This window comes from Eumetopias jubatus, unplaced genomic scaffold (genome assembly GCF_037043125.1).
Source record: "Eumetopias jubatus isolate StellerSeaLion01/CBP00866 unplaced genomic scaffold, mEumJub1_p1.0 scaffold_13, whole genome shotgun sequence".
Lineage (NCBI taxonomy): Eukaryota > Metazoa > Chordata > Mammalia > Carnivora > Otariidae > Eumetopias > Eumetopias jubatus.
Window position 1 is genome coordinate 105,070,060 of NW_028274819.1, and position 24,727 is coordinate 105,094,786.

The window sequence follows — 24,727 nt, forward strand, 5'->3', positions numbered from 1 at the left end:
TTTTTTCATTCTGAGTCCTCAAAACTTCTAAGCAGGATCTGGATCTGTGAACATTATTTCTCTAAGGAAAACAACTTACTGCTTTTTACCAAATGCAGGGTTCCCTGTATACATGACTATAGGACAGTGGTTAAGCATGTCAAGCGGAAAGATCCTAGAATGTAAGTGGGACAAACAAGTGAGAATAAAACGGGGAAAGGCCTGAATAGCTCAGTCCTGCAAGACTTGCCCTCTCCTCCCCCTGTCACACGCACTCCAGAGACCAATCCCAAGTCCACAGATGGTCACTTCTGACCCACCACCTGTAGATGGGAAGTTCCAACAGCCCCCTCCTGGGGTTCAGTTAATTTGCTAGAGTGGCTCAGAGAACTTAGAGAAAAATTTACCTAAATTTACCAGCTTATTAGGGAGGATATTATAAAGGATACAAGTGAATAGCCAGATGGAAGAAATGCATAGGGCAAGCTTTGTGGGATGGAGCTTAGAACTCTTGTTCCTTCCAGGAGCACCACAGTCCTCACCATTCTGCGTGTTCATCAACCCGAAGTTCTCTGAAGCCTGTCCTTTTGGGTTTGTATGGAGGTTTCATTACATAGGCAGATTGGTGAATTCATTGGCCATTGGTGATTGAACTCTATTGCCAGCCCCTTTCTCCTCAGAGGTCATCAGGGTGGAATTGAAAATTCTAACCCCTCAGTCCCATGGTTGGGTCCCCTGACCATCATCAGTCCCCATCCTTAGGCTACCTTGGGGCTTTCCCCAAATCTCATAATTAACAGAAGACACCGTTATCACTCTTATCGATTAGGAAATTCCAAGGGTTTTAGGAGCTCTTTGCCAGGAATGGGGATGAAGACCAAATATAAATTGCTTATTATAAATCCAGTATCACCTCTAAGCTATTTAAATTATTTGGTTGTTCTGGAGAAGTGACCAATCCTATTCTCTTCCCATCTTCTGCTCTTATTCTTTCTCTGTGTGGCTGAGCTCCAGGAACTGAGTTCCCCTTGTGGACTCAGTCACTTGAGGCATCGGACTATCAACATTACTTGAACAAAGAACATTTTGAGTCGAGCATTGTAAAGGTGTTGAAGGCATCCACTAAATGCTTTCTTATCTGTTTGTTTCCCTCAGGTACAGAACCCTGGTATTTCTATTTGATTAATGGATTTCTTAATTTTAATGTAGCCTTTGCTTTGGCTCTCCTGGTCTTACCACTGACTTCTCTCATGGAATACCTGTTGCAGAGATTTCATGGTGAGTAGTGTAAGGGATGATAGGTTTTTGGGGAGGAAAGAGCAAGTAACAATGTATACCAAGAAGTGAAAATGATTCTACTACTTCTGTTCTCCATTTTCTCCCTATGGAAATGGTTGGCTTAGTGAATTTTCAATCTGTATTTGTAAATTTATGTGAAGATTTGGCTAATAATTGCAAGTTAAACTGACAAAAGGAGGAACTTTATATCCTTTCAAGTGGGGAAATCAGTATAGCATACAGAACCACCCAGGGAGGCAAAAACAGTTACCGAATCTCAGGAGATCAGCCTATTTGAGTCTTGTGTATTTTAAAGAAGTGCATGCTAACATGGAAGATGGCTTAAGATAATAAGTAATAGAGGTAAACATTCTTAGGGGAATTACTTCAACCAAAAATTTGAAAACTAAACCGTACAGGGATTTCCCTCAAATTTGATACTGAAGTGAGAGAAGCTTTGGACTTCCTAAGAAACATTTTGCTTCTCTTTGTTCCGTTTTGCTTCTGTGTTTGCCTTATTGTAGAAGGTTTGGTTTGTCAGTTATTTTGCTTGCTTTGACTCTGTAGTGCAAGGCAGTGTTTTCTCAAGTTGTCACGGATTTGGGTATCTAGTGCCCATGTTTCTATTATGGAAGACAGATTTGAGCAGAAGTTCATATGAGCTTTGGAAAGAGATTCAATTTCAGACTTTTCAGTCTGATTTGGATGCCATATGATCTCTCCATCCCACCCCTCATTCTGCTCTTCTACTATTAATGGTTTATAAAGAGTTCACTGTGTTATACTATTCGAATATGAAAACAGTTTTCAGTCACTTTTGTTTTAACATGACCATAATGCCATTATCCTAACAAAAGCAACAGTAATTCCTAATATCTAATACCCAGTTGATGTTCAGGTTTCCTACATTGTCTGAAAAACAGCTTTTTATAGTTAGGTTTTTTTTTTTTTTTTTTTTTTTTAAAGAGGTTCTAAAAGGGGTCATATACTGAATTTGGGATTAAGTTTCTTAAGCTTTTTATGAGGTTCCCCCCCTTCTTTTTTCTCCTGAAGATTTCTAAAGAAATTAGGTCATTCATTTTGCAAAGTGTCCCACATTTGGATTCAGCTGTTTGTCACCTGGAGGTGTTAACTTATTCCTCCATTCCTTGGATTTCCTAAGGATCACTTTATCTTTTTTTGAAAAGTAACTTTTTTTTTTAACTATAAAAATAATTTATGCTTGTGGAGAATTTGGAAATGTTTGTGATGTAAGTATAAAAACAGCGTGTTAAGCTGTTCTCTACAGTATGAATCCAATTTTGGTTTAAAAATGTGTAATTTACACACATGTCCACCTCGTAAGAAAATGAATGCTGTTTTTTCTTTATACTTTCTGTGTATTTTGTAATAGAAAAAATACTCTTAAAGGAAAAAAACAAAGAATCAGGAAAGAAATTGCTTGTTATTCCATCAAGTAGTACAACTATAGTTCTGATTTTGTACATTTTATGGAGGATATTCAAAATTTTAGGTCATATTTTAGTTTTTTAATGTTTAAATATTTAGTAATCTCTACCCTTAATGTGAGACTTTAACTCACGACCCCAAGATCAAGAGTCCCATGCTCTTCTGACTGAGCCAGCCAGGCGCCCCAGTCCATATTTTAAAATGTGTTTGTTTAAAAAAAAATGTATTTGTTAGCCTTTTAAGATACAGAAGAGAAAAAGATTTCATTTTCTTATAATTAAGAAAATTCCAACCTAAAAAACTTCCTGGGAGGTATAAATCCTAAATTATAGCCTAAAATCTCGTGGTAAAATCTTAGAGTAGAAAGTTTAAAGGATAAACTTGGTATTTCAGTTCCAGAATTTTCATCCTTAAAGAGTTTCTGCAAAAATCCAGATTAATTGAAGAATACCAAGATGGATCTTGGTGACAATCCAGAGTTTTTCCTCTAAACTTGTTCATTGTAGACATAATGAACACCAGGGGGCACTGTCTATCTACCCTTTGCCAGTGACTTCTAGGCACTGCTGATTATGACTAATAGAAGCACAGTAGGGGGTGCCTTCCTGGTGGGTTGCAGGTTTATCACTTAGTGTTCATGTACCTAACCTTGGGAACTTTCCAGCGGGTGCTTGGGTCTTAGTGCTCATTAAATTCCTTTAATTCTTTAACATGCTTCAAGTATATTTGGGTTCCAGTTTTGGGATTCAGAGTGGATGGCTATTGCAAAAGAGGAGAGAAAACGTCATCGGTGAACTTCCTTTAAGAGTGTTTTTATATTTGCTTTGAAACAAACTCTTTTGTGGCTTGACGAAAGCCAGTGATGGGTTTGAGAATCCAGCTTTTTCTTTCCTTTGATCTATAGCTATTTGAACAGACTGATTGGTATATAAGAAAGGAGATTAATGTATTAAACAAAACATGGGAATTAAAAGCCAAGAAAGGAGTTTATGTTACATTTTTGGTTAATCTCAGGAACCTTTAATCTTAGTGGCAGGACTCACTGGGGAGCGAAGGCTTTTTTCTTCAGTGTAAAAATTACTAAGCTCTGTTACCCATTCGCTTGACTTTCATTTGTGTTCTAGCCAAATCCAGTATTGTGCCTCCTGTTAGATGTTGGCTCTCTTGGGGGAGGTCAGGAATATACACCTCTTTCTACTTAACCCCTTTACTGCATCAGAGAAAGTGTGACTCCAAGAGCTGAAATATTTTATGGGGTGCCGTAGGGCGTATTCCTGTTTGAGATCAAGAGGACATTGAAACTAAAAATGTTGTTTCGTTCTAATATGGTGAAAGGTGGATATTTTTCTGTGTCTTACAGTTCAGAATTTAGGCCACCCATATTGGCTTACCTTGGCTCCAATGTATATTTGGTTTATAATTTTCTTCATCCAGCCTCACAAAGAGGAGAGATTTCTTTTCCCTGTATATCCACTTATATGTCTCTGTGGCGCTGTGGCCCTCTCTGCACTTCAGGTGAGTTTCAGGGAAATGCTTATCTGCTTTGTTCCATTTCACTTTCTAAATTGGTCATAAAGCTTAAAGGCAAATTGCAGAATGCTTCCCTCAAGATATTTTATCCATGCGTTAAACCTGATACAGATCATATTATTAAAGCTTTATGTATTGATTGCTTGGCTGTTGATCATACTTTTTTTTTTCATTTTTATTATGTTACGTTAGTCACCATACATTACATCATTAGTTTTTGATGTAGTGTTCCATGATCCATTGTTTTCATATAACACCCAGTGCTCCATGCAGTACGTGCCCTCCTTAATACCCATCACCGGGCTACTCTTAAGCTGGTTACATATTTGCACTGTTAATTTGTGTGTTAATTTCTTTCTGTTGCCAACAAGAATCTACTTGATGTTAAAGGAGTTTTATTAAGTCATTGTATAGGCCTACCACAGGATGGTGGCCTCACAGCAGAGCTACTGGAATGTCTGCTCTTCAACTCCGAGATCAGATTAAAACTTGCTCAAGTGTCTGGAATAACATCAGGCATTTAGCAATATGGGACACTTTGTAATCCTGGCTTAAAACCTGTCCAGGTCAATTCCTTGTCAGAACTAATCTTGAATATCTTTTTGTCTCTGGCCTCAGAAGCCTCCAGGCTCTTTTTTGACCTCTGCTACCATTTGCAACTGGTAGTAAAGAGTAATTAGGGTTACAGTTTAGAGATATAATTCACCCATTTAAAAAGTGTAAAAAATTAAATGGTTTTTAGTATATTAACACATATGTGTAACCATCACCACAGTGAACTTTAGAATATTATCACCTCAAAAGCCCTGTACCCATTAGCTGTTATCACCCCCCCTTTCATAGCTCCCCAGCCATAAGCAACTACTAATCTATTTTCTGTCTCTGTAGATTTGCCCATTCTAAGCATTCCATGTAAATGGAATCCTAAAGTATGTGGTCTTCTTTGATTGGCTTCTTTCGCTCAGCATTATGTTTTTAGTACTCATCCATGTTAAGATGGTAGTTTAAGAAAAATTTTAAATTATAAAAGTAATTGAACTTTACTGCACATAATTTTTCATTTGCTATTTTTTAAAAAAGATTTATTTGAGAGAGAGAGAGCACAGGCGAGAGTAAGAGCATGTGGACGTGGGGGGAGGGGAGCAGAGGGAGAGAGAAACCCAAGCAGTCTCCTTGCTGAGCGTGGAGCCTGATGTGGGGCTCAATTCCATGACTCTGAGATCATGACCTGAGCCAAAACCAAGTCAGACGCTCAACCAACTGCGCCACCCAGGCATCTTTTACTTTTAATACTTTATAAATTAGCCCTACTTTATAAATTATAAACTTACTACCTTATAAATTAGCTCTACTATCCTAACAAAACCACCTTCCTTCCAGCATTTTTACCTATCACATACCAAACTTTATTAGGGTTGTAATCTAAATGTACATATAATTTTACATCCCTTTTAATATAACTACATTATATCATTTTCAGGGTTGTCATATCTGTAACCCATCTTTTGAATAGGAGTATGTTTTAAATTTGGTACAAAAACATTATGTAATGTACTGAATTTGTTACATATAATGATTAGATACATAATTTATGGTAGGTTTAGGATGCTTATTTCAGTATTATAAACAAACAGTGCTAGGATGAATATCTTTAGGTGTTTGGATTGTTTCCCTAGGACAGATTCCCCCAAATATGAAGGAGTTTAAACACATTTATGGCACTAACAAGTAAATATTTGCAAAATTTTACTTCTCCAAAGTTTAGGTCTAGCCTAGGAAGGAAAAGAAATCTAATGGGAACGTGCTCAAAGACTGTAGAATTCATGCACGTATGTATATGTTGTAATAATATTCCTCTAGTTTGTAAAGAGTTTAGCAGATAATTAGCATTTTCCTGATGCTTTGTGAGAGGAATTCTTTTTTCTTGTTTGGTCATGAGACATTCTGTTGATACTAAAAACTGATGAAAACTTCTCAGTGAGAAAAGTAAAGATGAATACTTGTTACATCAAAATAGAGATACTTCATATATCAAAGCAAACTGCCAAAAAGCACTTTTGTTTATTTAATTTATTTATTAAGAACAATCTTTTTTTAGGTAGGGTCCGTGCCCAACGTGGGGCTTGTACTCACAACCCTGAGATCAAGAGTTGCATGCTCCACCAACTGAGCCAGTCAGGCACACCAGCACTTTTGTTTAAATATTAAAAGAAAAAATTATTAGGACCTTAAGCACTAGAGAGGTTTCCAAATATTTTTCCTACGAAGCTGGTGAGAATTCCTCTGGTTGGGCTGACTTGTAGATAGTCTTAACGGAATTTGTTTTCATCTTAGAACTTGGAGCGGGTGCCTCACCAAGTGTTTGCAAATGCTCAGACCCTTAATAGACTCTCTTCTGCTGCTTTTTCCCTCTTGGTGTTATTATGATGTTTTCTGATTGCGTTACGTATATTCTGCAAGTTCTTTTTTTTTTTTTTTTTTTCAATACAGTTTTCTTTCCTTCTAGAAATGCTACCACTTCATGTTTCAGCGATACCGCCTGGAGCATTACACGGTGACGTCGAACTGGCTGGCATTGGGAATGCTCGTCCTGTTTGGGCTCTTGTCCTTTTCTCGCTCTGTGACGCTGTTCAAAGGTAGATGCACAGCGGAGGTCTTGCCCTAGACTCACGAGGCACCTCAGCTTGGGTTTTGATGGATACGTGATTGATACAGTTCAGCTTCAGCTGGGGGGAGGACTGCTCTAAAGAGACCCTGTGGACTTAATATTGTGACAGGGTTGTGACTTCTCTTCCTTAAAATGAAAGAGAAGGCTGAGAATTCTACAAGGAATTTTGTGACGGACTATAAAATTTTTTTTCTATTCTTGTTTTTGGTTACTGTTGATTTTTTAAAGGTTGCTTTTTCATTTTGAAGGATGAATTAAGCGTTGAACATAGGAAGCAAATTTGGGGCTCAATTCCCATGATTGTATTCTTCCTGTAATTATTATTTGGATCCAGAAGATTAAAATGTGCTCAAAGAACAGAAGTTAAAAAGGCAGAAGGGTATAGCCTCTCATCTTACTCATCTTTGGCTTTCACAAACCTCTCTTCCTTCCAGGGTATCACGGGCCCCTTGATTTGTATCCAGAATTTTACCGAATTGCCACGGACCCAACCATCCACACTGTCCCAGAAGGCAGGCCTGTGAATGTCTGTGTAGGAAAGGAGTGGTATCGCTTTCCCAGTAGCTTCCTTCTGCCTGATAAGTAAGTTTTCCTTTAATTCCCAGAGTTTTATTTTTTATGCTTATTATTATTTATTTTTAAAATATTTTATTTATTTGACAGAGAGGCAGCGAGAGAGGGAGAGGGAGCAGGAGCGGGAGAGGGAGAAGCAGGCCTCCCGCTGAGCAGGGAGCTCCATGCGGGGCTTGATCCCAGGACCTAGAATCATGACCTGAGCCGAAGGCAGATGCTTAACAACTGAGCCACCCAGATGCCCCCTAATTCCCAGAGTTTTAAATCAAGGAGTAAAAATAGCAATTCTATGACAGTGTCTCCTTAATTTTTCTTTCATGTTCGGATTTTCACAAAAAGTTGTTGGATAATTGACCACTTCAGAGCTGTAAGATTGGCACTGTGCAACCACAGCAGTGTTCAGTGGACTGGCGGCTGTGTCTAGCCACACACCCCGTGCTCCTTGTAACTTCAGGGACTTCGAAAAACCCCTGGGGCCCCAGGCTCCTGCTGGTGGCGCTTCCTGAGGATTCATATGTAAATTTCAATAATCATCTGATATTAATCCACTTCCAAAAGTAGTCTAGAAACTCTAGCTAGAAGAGTGTTTTTAGAGAAGAAATGTTTGTCATCCAACGATAGTGAAAGTTCTTTACCAGCAAGTGGACGCTGGGGAAAGCTGTGGTTAAGGTAAGTGTACCACTTGCCTTCATGCTCTCTGTTGGATGATAGCATAGGCTCAGGAGTTCCTCGTGTTTGCTTAACTCGGACCGAGAAGATCCTATTTAGGGAAAAGGGAAGTCAGGTTAAGATGAGTCATGTTGTTCCATTTGGGAATTGGCTTCAGCAGCTTAGCTGGTGGGGGTATCTTGTGCTGAATGAAGATCCTGTATCAGTCATTAATCATTAAATTGTGGGTTTTTTTTTTTTTTGAAGTATTAACTAACGTTAGCCTTTGCCTTTTACCTTTGCAATAGTTTCACAACTAAAGATACTTGTGAGAATTACTCAGGGACAAAGTACTCCCATAGTGTGTTCTTGCATTTCACTCTTTTCCTACCTGATAAATTTGCTTTAATTTGGTAAGTGCCTCTGTCATGTGGTTATTGGTGATAAACTGGGATGCTTCTCTGGTTGTTTGGTGGAAGGACCATTTGGTTGCAAATTTTACTGCTAAGAGTTGGTGGAATAGGTTGAGAGACCTCTCACTGAAAATTTCTCAACGATGTTGGACTGAATCATGACCTTTGCCTCTATGCCCCCGGCGGAGGTTTTAGCAGAAATATTTTTCTCTCCAAGCGAGATGTTTTTCACATGAATTTTTTTTTTTTGGCTTATTTCAAGTACATTTAGCAACATGGGCCCCCTGTGTTTTTCTTACTCTTCCTTATTTGTGTTTCTGACAGTTGGCAGCTTCAGTTCATTCCATCAGAGTTCAGGGGTCAGTTACCAAAACCTTTTGCGGAGGGACCGCTTGCCACTCGAATTGTTCCTACTGACATGAATGACCAGAACCTGGAGGAGCCATCCAGATACGTAAGGGCGACAGTTTCTTTCACCACTTGAAAGTTCTATCCTAAAATCTGTTGGCATACACGTTGGAGCCTTGATTAAATGGGAATTTCTTAGAAAGTGATTTCTTTTTTTTTTTTTTTAAAGATTATTTATTTATTTGAGAGAACGAGAAAGGGAGAGAGAGCACATGAGAGGGGGGAGGGTCAGAGGGAGAAGCAGACTCCCCGCCGAGCAGGGAGCCCAATGCGGGACTCGATCCCGGGACTCCAGGATCATGACCTGAGCCGAAAGCAGTTGCTCAACCAACTGAGCCACCCAGGTGCCCTTAGAAAACGATTTCTTTAGGGTAAGAGATGTAACAGCTTTTGTTGAGAATAGTAGCACGTTTAGAATTTCCTTTTATTTTCTGTGAAACACATAGGTCAATGTATTTTCTGAGCCGGTCTGGAAATTTTCTTATGTTGAATTCAAATCATTTTGAAACATTCTGAAACTCTTATCATTCCCTGGCTCATTAAAATATTTGGTGGGGAACTTTCAAGTTCTCAGTAGACCTTTGACCTAATTATCAGTGTATTCTGGTTTTAGCAAATGGACGTCAGTGAATGAAGGCTATTTTCCTGGTGAGTGCATGGTGCAATCTCTGTCAGGGTCGTGCTCTTTCACCCACTCATTTCTGTGTACTCCAGGAACCCATGTGGTTTTATTTCAGTTCCTTTGAAAGATGACACTTGCACCATTTGATACTTGTAAAATCTTTGTAGAAAAGGTGAATGCGATAAAGATAATGTTCCTGGTTCCCAGAGACAGCAGAAGAGTATTTTATAGAATTATTAGAAAGCACTTTTTTTTTTTTGCAACCTGTCTTTTAAAGAATCATTTAACGGTTTAGATGTCAAACACATTTTGGGTAAGTTTTCCCATATACCTCCTATGTGAAATGACCGGGACTCGTGGTATTGTGAAGGGCTCCTGCAGCCACACGTGGCCTTTTGTCTCCCAGATGGAGACCCTCAGGGCTTATGAGGGAGAGTCTTACTGTGGGAGTTTAAGCTATAAGCTATGGAAATGGCCATTGTCAGATACATATTTGGCCTGGCCCCCTCTGTATTCCATCAAGGGGTTTATATCAGAGTTTTTTTTTCCTAACTTAAGCTTCTGATTCCTGGAATATTGAAAATACCCCAGGATGGGGTAAAGTGTTTTTGGTCACTTTTGTTTTAGCTGCAGATACTCTCCTGACAGCAGGCCTTGATGGGGAGCACCATGAGGACACGGGATAGTCAGAAGGTTAGGCACATACCCTATAATGACGGGGCGGGGGGAGACACAAATTCAGAGTGATGTTGTCACAGTTCTGTTTTAAGAAGGAGGAGGATGGACTTTGAGTCAAGTAGGCCTGAGTTCAAATCCTAGTTTTCTTGCTTACCTTGGTGACCTTGGGCAAATTAGTTAACTTCTCTATTTAATTTGTTTCTATCTGTAAAATAGAATAATGGCACCCATTTGGAAGATTATAATGAGCTTAGATATTCTATCTGTCATACTTAGCATAGTGTGGTACATAGCTTTTCCCACAAATGTTCTTAATCTGGTAATGGTGTATCAGGTGGATTGGAGGGAAAGGAACCCTTAAGAGGATTTATAATCTGCCTGAACCTCTCTCTCCTTCCTTCCTTTTCTTGTTCTCCGACCTGATTTTTGTCCACCCACACCCATCATTGCCTTTTCCATCCCAGTGACTTTGCTTATCTTGGTGACTGTGCCTAGACTACCTTTGTCTCCCTCCTTCTGCCATCAAAACTCTCTTCCTGTCTGTAGCCTTTCCCACCTACCTAAGCCCACAGTGAGCTGTGCTCCTTTAAATGCCTGAAATACTTTACCGCTCATTTGGCCATTCGTTTTTGTCTTATGTTATTTATGTATTTCTGATATGTATGTCCTGTGTCTCCTCATCAGCCTGTGAATGCTGTGGAGAGAATGCCTGCACCCTGTTTCTTCTTCTTAACCCCGTATTCACTGTAGCATCTAGGATAGTGCTGTGTGTCTGGTAGTTACCCTGCGTGTGCTTTCCGAGTGGGGAAATGAACATTCCTCATCATTGGCACAGTGATCTTGAGAGAAAGCTGGCTATAAAATCTTACAGTGGCCTTTTGCACGTTTCTCAGGCTTTGGTCACTGGTTGTTTTTGGTTAGATCATATTCCCATATACTCTGCTACCAGACACTGTTAAATTTAGTTCAATGGCTCTATGTTAGCTTTACCCAAAAGCAAAGATTTTTCGGAATACCTGTAAGAGTCACCAAAATGCTGATTAAAAACAAACAAGTCCAATGTATCTACTGAGTGTGTAGTGTCCACTGTTGTGCTTGTCCACCTTCCTGTGTTTGAGAGTTTTCCTGCAAAGCTCTTTCTGACATTTCCTGCCTGGTAGGACAAGTGTCCTCCAAATCCAGGCTGCTCACCTTTCATTCTTTGGAAAGTAAAGGAGACATTTGACAGCTTGCTGTGAATTCAACGTGAATGATGATCAGGGATTCATTTCTTTCAGTCAGTTGGTTTTCTTCTGATGATAAAAACATAAATTCATTGTATAAAATAATGAAGGCCATCAGTAAAAAAGTCATCTATAATCTTATTACCCGAATTTTAAACTATGTTTACCATTTTGGTCTTTTTGTCTTTTACTCGTTTCCCTTGCATATATGTAGACAGGTATGTTAACAAAAATGTCAGTTATTAAAAAAATTTTTAATGTAGTTTTTAAGAAACAGTGCCAGGATTGTGGCTGTGATAATAACTTGGCCTGGTGTGTAGGAGCACATGCTAGACTACATCAGTGCTCGTTCCTTCCGGTACCAGTCCTGGCTCTTTCGAGGAGACAAAGTCATGATGTTCCCTGTCTTCACTCAGCATGTGGGATGCGGCAGTGCTTTTATCAGCCCATTGGCTCTGAGACACAGGTTTTAGCCAACCTTTGGCTTCAGTGCTCAGTGGTGAGGTCTGTCTCCTCTTTCTGGTCTGCGTGGAAATGAGGATACATGCAGGACTTCCTTTACTTCACTGTCCTCCTTGACGTCTGAGTCGATCAAGAATTAAGAGTGTAAATGCTCTTTGGTTTCTACAGCACTGTTGGAACTATCTTGCAGAAATATTTTTATTTTGCTCCCTATTCTTTCATTCATTCTTTCATGAGTAGCTTTTGAACATCTCATTATTGAATGGGTGGCATTTTTACAGGGGTGCATGCCAGATTTCCTGCCAAAATCAAGGTGTGAATTTCGAAGATACATTCAGTGTCTCCTCTTTATTGACAAATTCAGTTTTTCATTGGCTATTTCAAGGTGAATGATATCCTTCTGACTCCAAATCTGAAACCTGATGTGGGAGCAACAGAAGTAACAAACACCTGTTCAGGAGGGATCTTAGACTTTTCTCTGATTTTAACTTATTGCATAAACAGACTCGGAGGAAGCTTGTCCATCTGTTCTGTTTGGAAAAAATGGAAGTGTTCATTGATGACTTTTCCCAAAACAGTGATACAGTCAGTTCTGCTCTAATGTGATATAAAGTTGCTAAAAATCATTGTGTGGTAAAAAACCACAAGGCTCCTGTCTCACATTGAAGTCTTTCAACCATTTTGAGTCTATTTTTGTGTGTGGTGTAGGAAATGGTCCAGTTTCATTCTTCTGCATGTGGCTGTCCAGTTTCCCAACACCATTTGTTGAAGAGACGGTCTTTTTTCCATTGGACATTCTTTCCTGCTTCGTCGAAGATTAGTTGACTATAGAGTGGAGGGTCTATTTCTGGGCTCTCTATTCTGTTCTATTGCGGGGGAAAAAAACCACGAGGCTTATGGGGAAAATGGGATTAGGGACACAGTACTCAAAAACATTGTCAGTGACGCATAAAAAAAGATATGAGCCTATAAAAATGGTCGCACAGTTTCACATATGTTGAGTGGCTGAAAGTACATAAGTACTAGAGTAATGTGGGAGTTTACCTTGAAACAGACCTGAAGTGTGCTTGTCGCAGTGGTGCTGGAAGGCTTATCTGCAGGAGGACAGAAAGTCATCCTGCCAAAGCGGTCGGGTGCGGCCCGGAGCACAGCGTGTGCTGCAGATGCGGGGAGACCATGGAGTGTGCGTGCGTGCACTTGGTGTACTCCTTCTCTGACAACTCAGCTGAGTGCAGTGTGCCCGCTTCACCGCGTGTTTCTCGTGGATTAAATGACACAAGAGCAAAAGCAGAAATTGAATTACTCAGACTGTTCCCTGATATATCTGCTGTGTTGGAACAAATTTGCATTTTCAAAACAAGTGTTAGAACAGAATTGACTGTGTATTCAGTCAAAACTTAAGTTTTGACTTAAGTACTTGTTCTTAAGTCCTTGCTTTTCCCATTTAATCAATGGGAAGAATTATGAGTTTGGAAGGGAATTTAAGATACCACAGAGTCCATGATCTCTTCATTTTATGGGTGAAGAAATGGAGGCTCAGAGGGGTTGTAACCTGACAAAGGTTAGTCTAGTATGAGAAGCTTGGTTTCAGGATTCCCCAATATTCTTTTCATACCTCTTACTTCCAAAGCCACTTACGGTTTATACCATATGGCATATCCCTTGAATGTATGTGTGTGTTCCTGGTTAATCATTCTTTGATGTAACAAGGTTGAATAGACAATAAATAGCTGAGCATTAATTTTTAAAGAAGTTACTTTACATATATATATATATATTTATATATATATAAATGCCAGGTATTTTAAGTGGCGGTTGTGTTTGTCTATAGGAATAATCAGGGTCCTCACCCCCATTTCTTCTTTCTGTCCTGTTTTCCTTGTCCTTCCTCCTCCTCTTAGAAAGCCTTACTGCAGGAGAAAGTGAGTGGTCCTATAGATAATCCTTGCTGATCGTTATCAGCCTCGTATTGAAGCAGAAGAAGGTCCAGATTGCTGTAATATGTGCAGTGGAATAAGGTGGGAATCGCTAAGAATTTAAGTGAAGGCTATTCATAATGCTTCTTTAAAATTAATTCTCTGGTATCCATTAGGTTGACATTTAGAAAAGTGAACTTTCCATGATCTTTAGTGGTTGAATGACCAAAAATTTTTACCCGTGAGTTCACATTTTTATAGTGCAGTACATTTTTACTCAAGAATATAGGGTTTCAATTGACAAATACACGTTTAGCAAGTATGGGAGATTAAAAAACTATAAAACAGTCTGTGCCTCTGGGTGACAACTACTTAATGTAAGTGGAGTTTATATAAAAGAAGAAAAGCCAGAAAAATACTTGAAGTCTTTCCCTATCAGATGTATTCTCCTAGGCCTCAGTGCCCCTATTTTAAAAAAAATATATCATCAGAGAATACTGATGCCTGGTAAAATGATGTAGTGGCAGGAGCACTGGGCTGGGCGTTAGAAGTACCTGTAATTCCTTTCAGGAACTGAATGAAATATGTATTTTTTTTAAATGACTTTGTGAGTTTCCAAGGCCCTTGAAGTAGTTTTGCATCTACTTCCAATTTGCTGTGACTACATCTGAAATCCAGTTGCAATTTCAGGATATCCCATTACCCGTTTTCTAATCAAATATTTAATGGTGGCAAATCTTGAGACATGACTCCTGGGCCATGGGACCTAATGACCAGAGATGGAAGTCTGTGTGCTGCCTCTGTTCAAAGGAAAGGAGTATATGTTAGGGGCACACTGTGCTGTGTGGTGCAGCCTGAGTGTGATGCTGACATTTGGGAGTTGGAGAGACATGGCCACGGGCCCTGCCCCTGCAAAATCTCTGGTCCAGCTGAGAAAGCAGAGCGAGGAATATTTATTCCTGCCCAACTCCCCTTAGCTCATCCCCACCCCAACAAAATGCACACTTTTTATTAATGATGTCTTGACCTCTGTCTCAGGCCTTTTCTTTGTGAATATATATTTTTCTTTGAGGTGGTATTAAATTTTTGTCCTTAACATACATTTATTGAGAAGATGTAAACAATGTTCTATTGATTATCAATAAATTAGTTTGAATTCCACCCCCCATACCTTTTTTTTCTTCTGCTTTAGAGGTGCTGATTTGTTCTTCTCCAAAGCTTCTAGTGGGTTCTTAGAAACTGAAAGAAGTCACATTTCTTTCAAAATGAGTCTTAAATGCTTGTATTTTACAAAATTTTAAACTAAGGCATATTTTTAGCTTCAACAGCTGGTTGATATGTAGCCTGTGACTAATGAAATGAAACACATTTTTGTTTCACGATCATGTGTTAATGTCACCCTACAATTTTGTTATTTTTGATGCAAGAAAGAATGATTAAATCTGAAGAAACAAAAAAATGAGCTTTTTGGTTACACTTTCAGGCAGATTTAAATCCAGTCTCTTGGTTTTTGAATTGTAGACGATGTTATGGAGCATGGGCTCAGATTTTGCATTTTGAGATATTGACAAAATTGAGAGAAGAAACTATTCTTTCTGATTCTAGCTCTTAGACCCAAGGGACAGTAGTCACTTGGTGTTACCAGGGTTTCAACTGAGAAAACTCAAACTAAAAATAGCCACACTAAAATAGTCTATATATATAATATGATCCAGATTTTGTAAGGAAAAATCTATATCTGTAGAAAAGAAGCTCTGGGACATAAACTAACAGGTGGATGGTAATTTATTTTGGGTGGTGGGATTATAGGGAATTTTTTTTTTAAATGCATTTATAAAAATATTTTTATAGGGTGCCTGGGTGGCTCAGTTGGTTGGGTGTCTGCCTTCGGCTCAGATCATGATCTCAGGGTCCTAGGACCGAGCCCCACATCGGGCTCCCTGCTTGCAGGGAACCTGCTTCTCTCTCTCTCTCTCTCTCTCTCGCGCGCGCGCGCGCGCGCGCGCTCTCTCGCTACCTCTCTCTCTCTCGCTCTCTTGCTCTCTCTCGCTATCTCTCTCTCGCTATCTCAGTCTTAAAAAAAAGCTAAATTTCCTTTAAAAAATATTTTTATAGTAAGTCATGCTATACTTTCATCATTTTTTTAAAAAGATTTTGAGAGAGCGAGAGAGAACACAAGCGGGGGCGGGGTGGCAGGCAGAGGGAGAGGAAGAAGCAGGCTCCCAACAAGCAGGGAGCCCAACTCAGGGCTTGATCCCAGAACCCTAGGATCATGATCTGAGCCAAAGGCAGATGTTTAACCAACTGAGCCACCCAGGCGCCCTTGTACTTTCATCATTTTTTAAAAAAGAGCCCTAATAGGGGCTATAGATACCAAATCTTTGTTCTGTGCTCTCTGCTAAATTATATATTTAAGGGCAAGGGTTCATGTCTTTGTCCTTACTCTTTGAAACCTCCACCATATTGAACATAGGGCATATACACAGTGGATGATTTAAAAGTTTTAAACTAGGGCGCCTGGGTGGCTCAGTCATTAAGCGTCTGCCTTCGGCTCAGGTCATGATCCCAGGGTCCTGGGATTGAGCCCCGCATCGGGCTCCCTGCTCTTTGGGAAGCCTGCTTCTCCCTCTCCCGCTCCTCCTGTTTGTGTTCCTGCTCTTGCTATCTCTCTCTGTCAAATAAATACATAAAATCTTTTTTTTTTAAGATTTTATTGCTATCTCTCTCTGTCAAATAAAATATTTTTAAAAATTTTATAGATTTTTTTATTTGACAGAGAGAGACACAGCAAGAGCAGGAACACAAGCAGGGGGAGTGGGAGAGGGAGAAGCAGGCTTCCCGCGGAGCAGGGAGCCCGATGTGGGGCTCGATCCCAGGACCCTGGGATCATGACCTGAGCCGAAGGCAGATGCTTAATGACTGAGCCACCCAGGCGCCCCAATAAATAAAATCTTAAAAAAAGAAGTTTTAAACTAGAATACTTAACATCGCCTTTCATTTAGTCATCTTGAATTCAAGAGGGGCCTAACCAAACCCTGGTCATGATAGACATTTAGACTAATTAGGACTTAAGCACTATCATTCCTCAAGACCTAGGTATACTGCTCTTAGGGTACTAGGTTACAAGCTCTGTGAGGACATCGTGTCCTTCCCACCATCGTACCGCTGGCAGGGCCCAGCACTGCATAGACGTTAGCTGATGAGCCGTGTCAGTCTTCATTAATAGATCCCAGACTGAAAAGAAATGCCTAACTCTCCTGCTTCCTCTTGTTTTGAGGAGATCCTTAAAATCCCTGAACTCCTGATTTCTGTGGCTATCTCTGCCTGCCTTTAATAAGGAACAGAACAAATTAGGTTTATGTTACTTGTCAAGATGCCAGTCCACGAAAAAGGTTCATGTTACTGCCTTAATATCATAGCATTTACTGTGAGACTGGTTAGCAGTTTGTTTTTTAGAAAACGATATTGATACCTTTTTTTGATTAGTGTTATCTCTATTCTTTTTCAAGTCTCCTCACTCTGTGTTCAGTCCTTTCCATTTCTCCTCTCATGATGAAGGATTTTCAGGAAGGTTTTGTTTATTTTTGCCTTATATATTATTTGAGTTTATTTTGAGAAAGATACACCCTTCTATTATGGACACGGGTTAACCAGTTCCAGTCACATATACCATCCCACCAAATCTCGAGGCTCTTTATTGCTTTTTTTTTTATTTAATAAACTTTTTTTTGTTAAATAATTAGATTCCCAGGAATTACAAAGATCGTACAGAGAAGGGTGCACGTACCCTTCATCCAGTTTCCCCACCATAACTGGAGTATAATTCCCAAACCAGGAAATTGACGTTAGTATGATTCCATGCCATTTTGTCATCTGTATATAGATTCAAGTATCCACTGCTGGGACCAAGGTACAGAACTATTCCACCTGCACAGAAGTCTTCTTTCTACCACTCCTGTATGGTTTCATGCCACCTTCACCATCCCTGACCCCTGGCAATTGTTACTTTATCCTCCATCTCTATAATTTTGGTGTCTTGAGAATTTTATATAAATAGAATCATATAGTCTGTAATCTTTAAGATTGCCTTTTTCCCTCTGCATATAATGCCCTTGAGATCCATCCAAGGTGTGTCTATCAGTTTGTTCCTTTTAGTTTCTGAGCTGTGTTCCATGGTATAGATGTAGTGCAGTTTGTTCACCTGTTATAAGGCATTTTGGTTGTTGCCAGTTTTTGGCTCTGACAGAGTTGTTATGAATCTTTGTATACAGGTTTTTGTGTGGATACACATGTTCATTCCTCTGGGATAAATGCCCAGGAATGTGATTGCTGGATCATATGGTAAATATGTTTCAGTTTTTCAGAAACTGCCAAATGATTTTCTAGATTGGCTCTACCCGTTCAAGTGAGGTGTTAGAAATCTTACCTCTCTTTAGGTCCCTTTATTCTCCTCTGTTTATAATATAATTGTCTTAAATATTTCTCTTATTATTGAGAACCACATCAGAAAGTGTTAAAAATCTTTGCTTCGACCTTTAAATGATAATTTAGAAAACTTGAGAAGGAAAATTTATTGTTTTTATCCATATACTTATTCTTCTGTTATCCTTTCTTCCTTCCTAATGTTCTACTGTTCCTTCTTTTATTATTAACTTTCTACTATAGAATTGGTGCCATCCTTTCAGGGTAAAGAATGTTTTTCCTCTGGATATGGCATTGTGGGTTGACAGTTCTGTTCTTTCACTACTTAAACAATATTATGCCCCTTTCTCTGGCCTCCATGGTTTCTTATGAGAAATCTGCTGTCCTTCTACTTGTTTTTCCTCTATAGGCAAGGTGTCGTTTTTCTCTGGCTGCTTTCTAGATTTTTTCTTTGTCTTTAGTTTTCAGAAGTTGAATTATGTGCCATAGAATGAATTTCTTTGAGTTTATCCTGTTTGGGATTCAGTCAGCTTCTTGATTCCATAATTTAAGTGTCTTGCCAGATTTCAGGAGCTTTCAGCCATTTTTGCTCCTTGTACTCTTTTGGCCCTGCCCTCTTTCTCCTCTCCTTCTGGGACTAGGCAACATGAAGGTTAGAGAGCTTTTGTGAAAGAGTTCCACAGGTCCCTGGAGCTCTTTATTTTTCTGTCCTTTTTCTTTGTGTTATCCAGACTGTGTAATTTTATTACTCTGTTTTCCAGTTCACTGATTCTTTCCTTTGATTCCTCCACTCTGCTGTCGAGCACATCTGCTGAGCTGTTTTTCAGTTTTTGGCCTTTTCCTCTCTCAGATATCCATTTGGTTCTTCTGTTTCTTTGCTGAGACTTTGTTTTGTTTCAAGCATGTTTGTAATTGCTGATAGAAGGATTTTTATCATGGCTGCTTTTGAATCTTGGGTAGATAATTCTGATAACTTTATTATCTGTGTTGACATCTGTTGTCATTTGTCATGAGAATTGAGATCTTCCTGGTTGTTACTGTGATGAGTGAGTTTTTGTTGAAATCAGGACATTTTGGGTATTCTGAGACACTGGATCTTCTTTACGTCTTCTGTTTTAGCTGACCTCCTCTGACCTAACACTGGTGGAGGAAAGGGGGTTTGCCTTGTCACTGCCAGATGGAGTTAGAAGTCCAGGTTCCCTTCTTGGTCTCCAGGATACCTGGGGGTTAGTAGGGGTGGGTGTTACTGCTCTGTGGCATTGGGAAGTTCAGGGTCACTACTAGACCTCTACTGATATCACCTTGACTGAGGGCAGGGGCACCTCATTCCTGTTCCCCATGTGGCCTCCACTGACACCATGGGGGGGTGTTACCGTTGGACAGTAGTGAAAGTCCTGACTCTGCTAGGCCTTCTCTGACACAACCTCAGCATGTAGGAGCAGGGGTGCCTTGATACTGTTAGGTAGAGTGGAAGTCCAGGCTACCTGTGTTGTTTCCTCCGATGCCACAGGGTAGGTGGTAGAGAGAAGAGACTCATTACTATCCAGCAGGGTTGTAAGTCCTGGTTCCCTACTACTCAGTCTTCTCTGATCCCATATGGCCAGGAGAAGGGGGGGCCCTTCTTTGTAGCCTGAAGATTATTTGCCAAATCTCCACTGGAGATTTATTGTCAGAGATAGAGATGGGATGACACTCTTTTGGGTGGTGTTTGGCTAGTGTTTTAGGGTTCTCCAGAGAAACAGACCAATTGTGTGTGTGTATGTGTGTGTGTGTGTGTGTGTGTGTGATTTCATTTAAGAAATTGACACAATTGTGGGGGCCAGTAAGTCTGAAATCTGCAAGGTAGGTTGGCAGGCTGAGGACCCAGGGAAGAATCGATGTTGGAGCTTGAGTCTGAAGGCAGTCTGGAGGCAGAATTCTCTCTTCCTTGAGGGGACCTCACTCTTTTGCTCTTAAGGTTTTCAACTGATTGGATAAGGCCTACCCACATTATGAAGGGTAATTGCTTTACTCAGAGTCTGCTGATTTAAATGTTAATCTACTCTAAAAAATACCTTCACAGCAGCATCTAGTCTGGTGTTTGACCAAATAAATATCTGGGTACTGTGGCCTAGCTAAGTTGACACATAAAATTAATTACTGCTGTTAGAGTAGAGTGGCTATTGTATAAAAGTATTGTTCCTGCCCTCCTGAGGTTAATGCTGGCCTGCCTTCTTTTCTCTGCCCTTTGGAGTTGTCTTAGGTTTGTTTCATACATAGGGTCAAGGGCTTTTAGCTGGACTTAGCAGAAGGAATACAGGAAAGTACCTGCTCTTGCTTTTTATTTGCCATCTTCTTTTAACGTGGATTAAATGCTTTATTGATATTTGAAACCATAGGTTTTTCTTTCTTTTTTTTTAAGATTTTATTTATTTATTTGACAGAGAGACACAGTGAGAGAGGGAACACAAGCAGGGGGGGCAGCAGAGGGAGAGGGAGAAGCAGGCTTCCCGCCGAGCAGGGAGCCCGACGTGGGGCTTGATCCCAGGACCCTGGGTTCTTGACCTGAGCCTAAGGCAGACGCTTAACGACTGAGCCACCCAGGTACCCCCATAGGTTTTTATTTCTAAGCCTCTTCTTTGTTTTTCCTGAAAATTATTTATTTCTTCCTTCTGTGTTTTTTTAAAATATTAAATCTTTTGGACTAGAGTGTCTGATTTTATGATTTTTATCTGGATTTTTTTTTTCACTCCCCTTTCAGATTTCAGCTTAAAAATCTCTTAATTTGGTTGGAGTTTTTCTAAGAGGCACGTTCACTCTGGTCTTGGTGAGCTGCATTCTGACCCTTGCCAGGAATCATTGGTCTATAAGCTGTGATCTAGAAAAATAGTCTTATGATTTAAAACCATTTTTTTCAACAGTCTTATGATTTGACTCCATTGCTTATATTCTGCTGTGTGCTTCCCTTTATCTTTTGCTTCTCAAGTGCCAACTTTTAACTTGACAAGAAACGGAAAATATCTCTTTGCTTCAGAGACTTTGAGGTATCCCACCTGTGATCTCAGAGTCACTTGACGCACGGCCTCGCCTTCTTTTGTCCTTTGTTTCTGATGTGAATTGGCAGGGCTCACTGCTTGGCAGACTCATGTCTTAGCTGGTTCCTTATCAATTTGATACATTCCAGGAAGATGGAATTCTTTTACCTGTGTTAGGTCTGTTTTCACATGGACACTTCTCAGCTCTTCAGTCAGGGTCATTTATAGGCTGGCTCTAGTTCAAAGCCTTGGAGCCACACCCTGCCTCCTGTCACGTAGCCTCTGTGCCTGGCTCGCTTATGCCTGTGAGTCTTCACAAAGGTAGTTTGCTGTTCCCGTAATGCTCTTTTATACTACTTCTCTTCCAGTGAGTCTACCAAGCCACTTTCCAGGCTACAGAGCTTGTTTTCTGTGGGAGTTTCTTGCAGATTTTGAGCAAAGGAGAGCTACTGAAACTTCTTTTTGTTGTGACACAATTTCCCATGGCCATTTACCTTGCCCAATTGCCCAAATAGTTATGCACTATCTATTTACCTTTAAAACATTGACTTAACCTTTTAAAAAAAATCCATTTACTCTTTTTTTTTTTTTTAAGATTTTATTTATTTGAGAGAGAGCGAGCACAAGCCAGGGATGAGGAGCAGAAGGGGAGTGAGAAGCAGACTTCCTGCTGAGCCAAACACAGGGCTCGATACCAGGACCCCGAGATCATGACCTGAGCCAAGGGCAGACACTCAACCGACTAAGCCACCCAGGTGCCCCAAAATCCATTTACTCTTAACACCTACAGTCAACCCAATTATATATGTTAGTAGAAGAAATAGTACGTAGGTGACTTCTTCTTCTGAATATATTTTGCTCTTAACACTTCAATATGAGAGTATTTTGGGAATTCACAGAATTTCAAATAAGCTAGCAAAGTCACCCATTAAAACCCAACATAAAAATCTCCAGAAAACTGGTCGTGGGCCCCAGTCTATTTCCCCTACCTACCTTTTCCCAACACTTCAAGTAGGGAACTAGTACTATAATTTCATAGGTTGATGCAAATATTAGGCTGGGTAGAGTTTCATCTGTTGAAGTAACACCCTTTTAAAGGGTGATGAAAATGACTGTGGAAAGTTTGAGTTCATAAAATCATTCTCTCTTCTTGAGTCATGAAATACATTCCAGGAACTGATAATAATGTCAATTGGCTAATTAAACAGAGAATTATAATAGAAGATTTTGTGAGCATGTTTTGCCAACTCCGGATAACTAAAATTAATTTCCTCTTCCTTTTTATTTACACTTTGGCATAATTGCTTTATTCTATTGGCTGACTGCCATTTAGAGTTTATTTATTTGGTATTGTCCATCTCAAGTAGTAAGCTCCTAAAGTGCAGGTATTTGTCTGTATGTTTGTCCTCCTCTGGTTCTTTTCAAAATTATGAAATATAAACATTTTTTTTAAAGATTTTATTTGTCAGAGAGAGAGAGAGAGATGGAGGGAGGGAGAGAGAGCACAAGCAGGGGGAGCAGCAGGCATAGGGAGGAGACTCCCCGCCGAGCAGGGAGCCTGATGTGGGGCTCCATCCCAGGACCCTGGGATCATGACCTGAGCTGAAGGCAGATGCTTAACCGACTGAGCCACCCAGGTGTCCCAACAATATAAATTTTAAAGAAAAAATGAAAATATACAAAAATGGTATATGACTTTTTGTATACATGGCTCAGCTTAACTCTAAAGTAGAAATTCTCTGTAAAATGTGTGATTTATTTTTCTTTTGTTTCCTAATTTGGTATTTAATAGGCTTTTTTTTTTAAGGGTGGCTTTCAAATTTCTTTATCTCCAATACAGAATGAGAAATACCTTCTATATCACGGCTCAGCATGCATGTGTGTACACGTACACACACATACACACAGAAGTGGGGGTGAAAGTGTCACAAATAGTACTTTTTACTAAGTGAAAAGCTTTGTTATACTTTCTATTCTTTTCCAGTGCATTCTAATTAAAATTTTTTTTAGTATAGTTGGCACACAATGTTCTATTAGTTTCAGGTATAGAACATAGTGAATTGACAAGTTCATTATACATTATACTGTGCTTACCACAAGTGGAGCTGCCATCTGTCCCCATATGATGCTATTACAGTATCATGGACTATGTTCCTTTTGCTGTGTTAATAGACTTCCCTTAATGATGATAGTGATAGTGACTTTAGTCATAAACACCAGTGATTTCATTTTTTTCTTTTATTTCCAGTATAGTTAACATACAGTGTTATGATTTTATTCTTTATTATAGATGTATTCTTAAAATATTTTATATAAGCTGATATTTTAAAAGTCAGATTTATAAAAGAAATCTTGAATTTGTTGTAAAAAAGAAATAAGCAATTTCCAATGATTTCTTAGTTTTCTAAATAATGGATATTGTATAAAAGAACAGGTTTGTTTCTATGGAGATACATTGTTGAGAACTACGTGTTATGTGGGTTGGGCTTCACTGACCAGCATTACCACTATCTTGGGTGTTCACCCCCATGTACTGATTGAATAAAGGAGGCAAATGATTTCCCTTCATTTGACTCTTTGGATCAATTGGTAGTGACTTACTGGAGCCCCAGTTTAAAAAGCTGAGGAGATTGTGTCTAGACTCCGTGCAAGAGGGCCGCAGTTGATTAGTGATGTCTAACATGAGGTGTGAGAAGAAAAACAACTGTCCTTAGTTTTCTGTATGTGCCAGCATTAACTTCAGGGAGGATCTGTGTGGTAAGTCTAGGCGCTTAGGTAAGACATGTGACCTATTAACAAATCACATGTTTTATATTGTCAGAGCACTTAGAATAAAAGAAGCCCTGTAAAAATTGAACATTTTTCAAGTATGCAGGCCCACAGAATTTCCCTAACCCTTTCCATATTTAACAATGTCAGAACAACGATAATATCTTGGCTTGAAATAGCTCCTTGACATCAGCAAATTCAGAGAACTGAATGATCTTACTTTGCCTTTGCCATTCCTGACAAATATGTATCTTCAGTTATGCTCAGTGTGAGAAGTAAGACTGACTTTCTAATTGCCCAAATCTTGACCATGTAAAAAGCAGATCCTGTGTATTTGTTACCTCCAGTGCAGGGATGTCTTTTGGCATGAAAATGTTTCTAATGATGAGCAGCAGCAGTTTTGAGAAGAGTAGAATCAGCATTGTGCAGTGTGTTTACACATGTGATGAAATTATTTTCTCTGTGGTGATCTTTCCTTAGCATTGAGAGAGATTTCTGTGGTTTCAGTCCAAATCCTTTGGAGACCTGGTAAAACCTCTGAGACTGAGTTAAGTGACTTCCCTAAGTGATAGAGCTAGAGTTAGAGGTAGAGACAGAGTATTCGGGGTCCCATTTTTTGACACAAAAGGTAATATTGGATCTACTTAAGAGTGCTTGATTGGGGGCAGGATATTC

At 39.6% G+C, this 24,727-nt stretch overlaps 1 protein-coding gene across 7 annotated transcripts in view; it reads left to right on the forward strand.

Annotated features, from left to right (window-relative positions):
• Positions 1–24,727, forward strand: part of ALG9 (ALG9 alpha-1,2-mannosyltransferase) — an 88,577-nt gene that overhangs the window by 30,002 nt on the left and 33,848 nt on the right. For all 7 annotated transcript variants that reach the window (XM_028105858.2, XM_088017589.1, XM_088017588.1 and 4 more), the window contains 5 exons: positions 1,135–1,257; positions 4,067–4,221; positions 6,743–6,872; positions 7,339–7,486; positions 8,863–8,992. In XM_028105858.2, the coding sequence (XP_027961659.1) occupies positions 1,135–1,257; positions 4,067–4,221; positions 6,743–6,872; positions 7,339–7,486; positions 8,863–8,992 (686 nt within the window). The remainder of the gene's footprint in view (positions 1–1,134; positions 1,258–4,066; positions 4,222–6,742; positions 6,873–7,338; positions 7,487–8,862; positions 8,993–24,727) is intronic.